General features: G+C 39.9%; 1 protein-coding gene across 1 annotated transcript in view; it reads left to right on the plus strand.

Moving 5' to 3' along the window:
• Window positions 1-430: 430 nt before the first annotated feature.
• The window catches only part of LOC105436850, a 4,714-nt gene continuing 660 nt past the window's right edge, over window positions 431-4,484 (plus strand). The window contains exons 1-3 of the mRNA XM_011662863.2: window positions 431-927; window positions 2,004-2,266; window positions 4,421-4,484. The exon at window positions 4,421-4,484 is cut by the window's right edge and continues 660 nt beyond it. Coding sequence (XP_011661165.1) covers window positions 840-927; window positions 2,004-2,266; window positions 4,421-4,484 — 415 coding nt within the window. The 5' untranslated portion in view covers window positions 431-839. The remainder of the gene's footprint in view (window positions 928-2,003; window positions 2,267-4,420) is intronic.

Below are 4,484 nucleotides of genomic sequence, written 5' to 3' on the forward strand. Positions count from 1 at the left end.
GTAGGAGGAGAAATATAATAATGATGATGATGATGATACAAGGAATAAGAGAGAAGAAGAAGAAGAAGAAGTAGATGATGATGATGATGATGAAGAAGAAGGAGAAGAAGAAGAAGAAGAAGAAGAAGAAGAAGAAGACAAGGACATCGAATTTTTGCAATTAGCTGACAAATTTCTAGAACTTTGAAGAAAAATCTGACAGAAAATGTTGAATGAGGATGGCTGTTACCCCCCCCCCCTCTAACAACGCCCCTGCTTTACACACTTATTCTATAATTATTATAAAGGACCCCACTTGTAAATTAAAACACAGACGTTTGAACTTAATGCTCCGCCTACGCGCACGTTGTGCTTTTGTGGTATTCTGGTTTTGCACTCCTCCTGAAAAAGCTCATTTCCCTTCAGACAACTCTCTCATAGTCACGTACTTTCTGCAACCAACAAAAACCAGCCGCAGACGACAGAAAAACTTGAAGTTTCTGTACTGCTTTACTCATTTTATCTTTGGAATCCTTTGCGTCAAGACGAGAGTCAGCTAGAGCTCTGTATTTGTTTGAAGTGACATCGTTTGTACCTTTTTGAGAAAGATACTTTTGCTCCGTCATAACGCTAATAATTATAAGAAATATCAAATGCTAACTCCATCGACTTCTTGATCTAGAACGCTTTGTCTGCTCCTCGCCAATTAAAAAAAATATATGAATAAGAGCTCCATTCATGTCGGGAACATCGCTGTTTTCAGCAAGAGATCTACACATTTTGTTATTGTAATTGTTAAATTGTATTATATCAGGATTCCTTTGTTAAAATTTATTGAACAATTACACTAGTTTGCAGCAATGGATTTGTACGCGAGTCTCTGCTCCAGTTTACTATTCCTTGTCAGTCTCATGTCAGTTGCCGAATGCTACAGAATGCCTTTAGTTGGTAAGTCTTCACTTTCATTCATTTTCCACAAAGAATTAATCAGAGGCCCGACCAGAGGTTGATGATGGCAGATACGCATTTTTATTCATGTTATTAAATATCGTTGTAGTTTCCATGTTTTAAAATAATATCCCGTTTGTGTAACAAAACGCCAATGTTGCTGAATGCATTTTCAAGTCTTATGATCAAGTTGGATAAAACCGACTGTTCTTTCCTCAATCGATGACCGGGTGTGTATGTGTGTGCGTGTTTGGGGAGGGGGGAGGGGGGGGGGGGGCTGCACACATCTCTCACAAAATAAAATGTCTAAATGTCTTATTCAATTTACACGGAGAAACAAACTTCGAACTGAGAAAATATTGCAATGCATCTAAATATGCATATCTTATAATACGACGGTAACCCTAAAAATAAAAATGTTAAATCACAATTAAAAGGGTCGAGGAGTGACAACTTTGTTTAAATGTTAGACTGACACTTTTAGAATGCTAGATCCGACCTCGATAGTGTTGGACCCAGCATGATCAAAGTGTTCATCAATATATATCATTTTGAAAGAAAAAAAAAGTTGTCACTCTTCTTCCCCAAATGGTGATTTCAAATGAGTTTAGTTTTTGAGTGTACCAAATATCAATAGTCATCATTCGATTTCGTCTGTTTAAAAATATTTATTTGTAATAATTTTTGTAGTTCGTTGAACCTTTTTCAGTTTAGGGGGGGGGGGGGGTGACCAGTAAGAGTATTTCCAATATTTACCAGATTTAGAATCAATTTCTAAAACCCGAAAGTGAACAAGATTTTAAGAATGAAATTCTACAAAAATAGACAAAATTATTTACGCAGACTACGCCTTTGAAAAGAGGACTGGAGATGCAAAATACAACTGTACTTTTGCCCAGCATGTAAGTTAATGTTTTACCTCTCGACACGCCCCTTTTACTGACAGGTAGAACCCCCCCCCCCCCCCCCCCCCTCTAAAGCAGTGTCCAATCAACAACGACTTCGCCGTCCGTCTCTGCTTATTGGTCTGTCAATCATTTACTTGTTAAACCCTTACCCCGTCCTTTGACTCACAGGTAGAACCCGCCCACAACAGCAGTGTCCAATCAACAACGACCTTACCTTCCAGCACTGCATGTCAGCCTGCCAATCACACACGTGTGAAGACGTCATCAACGAACCTCCTTCTGGCTCGTGGCCTTGTATCCGAATGTGTGTGAGCGGGTGGGCGTGTCCCCGTGGCCAGGTGCGATTGGATGGCTACACGGACGTGTGCACAGCGAGGGACATGTGCACAACCAATGAGACGAGCTGTAACCATAACAACGAAGTAGTTCGGGTAAGGACACACCTTCTTCAATTTAAGTTTTTTAAAGGCGGGCCCAGGATTGTCAAAAAAAGGGGAGGGGCAACAAGTTTCTGAAAACCGCGAAAGACACCCACCCATGAATAGCTCTTTGTGCCCCCTTGATCCGCCATTATGGGCAGCGCAATGTTACAATATTTTTTTCTTCAAATAATGGGGAGGGGCTTTTAATTTTTTTCCTGAAACGATCCACCAATGAAAAGTATAGTTAACATCGTCTGGTTTTACGTAAACCTCCCAAACATTTTATTCGTCAGATGTAAAAAAAAAAAAAAAAAAAAAACGACTAGAAAATGTAGTCCCAAGTAAAGAATCGTCCCTACATGGTCGTGATAATTATGCTTTACATATCATTTTGAATTCATATACTGGTTTGTAACTCGATCCTGTCAAAAACATAACGTTAATCAGCGGATTTGCAATAAACATCTTTCGAATCTTATGACGATTACATCATATTCAATATCGCTGTGAACATTGGTACTGCTCTCAATGGTCTTTCATCGGCGTAATGATCTGTTTGACAAAAGCCTTGAGTTGAACGAAAATTTAAAAAACAGGTTACATCTATAAAGGTCACGCTAACCATATGGAAAATTAATTACATCTACATGGATATATAAATGGCACTTCCATAAACAAATTATCATTGGCGATGTGGGTATAAACACAAGGATATTTTGACAAGGTTACCTGAGCTGTACATGGACCCTGGAAATTGTCGGCTTATCGGCCTTTCTTTTTTGGGGGGGGGGGGGGGGAATAGGAATAATGAAGAAAAAAAGGAAATGAAATTAAGTTCCCTTTCTTTTTTCTCTGCTTATCTCTCATTCTCTTTTCCTTTTAAATTGTACTATGATTATAATTTTTATTATCATTAATATCATTATTAATATGGCGTAGATCTGTAATTGATACATATTTGGTCGGGGAGGGGGGGGGGGAGGTGATCTTGGGGTGATCTATTCATTCATCCCCTGAACAATAGGTACTTAGTTAGGATCACTGATCATTAATAATTGTATAACTATTATTATTTATTTATGTATTCATGTTTTCTGTTGTTCGAGGGAGGCGAGCACGTACCCTCTCTCCTTCACCACTGAATGTAACATAATTATCAGCATTCTATTGGATAGTTGTGTACCTAGCGCTTTACCCTGGATAAAATTAAAAGCGATTAAAGACCTGCCATTCCAATCAGCCAAAAGTTTACAAAAAGGACGTCGAAAGCGATAAACAAACATTTCCGAAAGAAACGGGAAACAGATCGAAATCATTGTGTAATAATAATCTTTGCAGACGAAAGTACGGTGGCCTGTAAGTTCGATCTAGAAAGTGAGACCAGGTCAGATCAGCGACACAAAACGGAGGTCCAGTCATTGAGGGGCCCACGAGGGGGGGGGGGGGGGGGGGGGGAAGGAGGGGGAGAGGGGAAGGGGAGAGGGGGAGGGGTCAGCGGTCTTATGAGACAGATACAATAGGAGAAAGTAATAGTACTGAGGTCACAGAATGAGGGGAGGGTGTCGTAACACTTCTTTTCCCCATATCATTGTCTTTTCTCTCATTTCCCTCTCCCTTTCTGTTGTGGTTACCACTCTTTTATTTTTTTATTTATTTATTTATTTTTTTTTTTGGGGGGGGGGGGTTGAGTTGGGTGTATCCCCGAAGTACGCCATTGCCCTTACACATTCAATTATGTTGTCATTTTCGTTTTTTTTTTTAATGGAGTCAAAGTGCACAGCCCAAATGAGGTAGACTTCAATGTGCAACCTGAATTAATCCTGTAATTCAGGTTTCTCGATCGGAGATACCACAGCCATCTATACGCAGAGTTTGGCCAACTTTGTTTCACTGGGTCACAACATGGCGTATATTATTTTGTTTTGTGCTTGACCTAACAAAGCAGTAGTCGCCATATTGTGATTTGTGTCCAACTCGAACCAGGTTGGCCAAACTCTGTGTAGATGGCTCTGGGAGATACGTGTATATTGCTCCATCTGTAGACGAGAACCGTGTGGTTGTATACAGACTTTCTAGAGAAAGCTATTCTAGAAGAAAATATCTATAAATTTATCAATAGTCAAAGCATTACTCAACTTTCACCCTTTCTCTCAATCTCCACAGGTCAACACCAATTTCTTCGACGGTGACCTGACATGTCGCTGCTTCGTCGACGGGATCGTACGAT

This window comes from Strongylocentrotus purpuratus, unplaced genomic scaffold, assembly GCF_000002235.5.
Source record: "Strongylocentrotus purpuratus isolate Spur 01 unplaced genomic scaffold, Spur_5.0 spur5_scaffold_10, whole genome shotgun sequence".
Classification (NCBI taxonomy): Eukaryota; Metazoa; Echinodermata; class Echinoidea; order Camarodonta; family Strongylocentrotidae; genus Strongylocentrotus; species Strongylocentrotus purpuratus.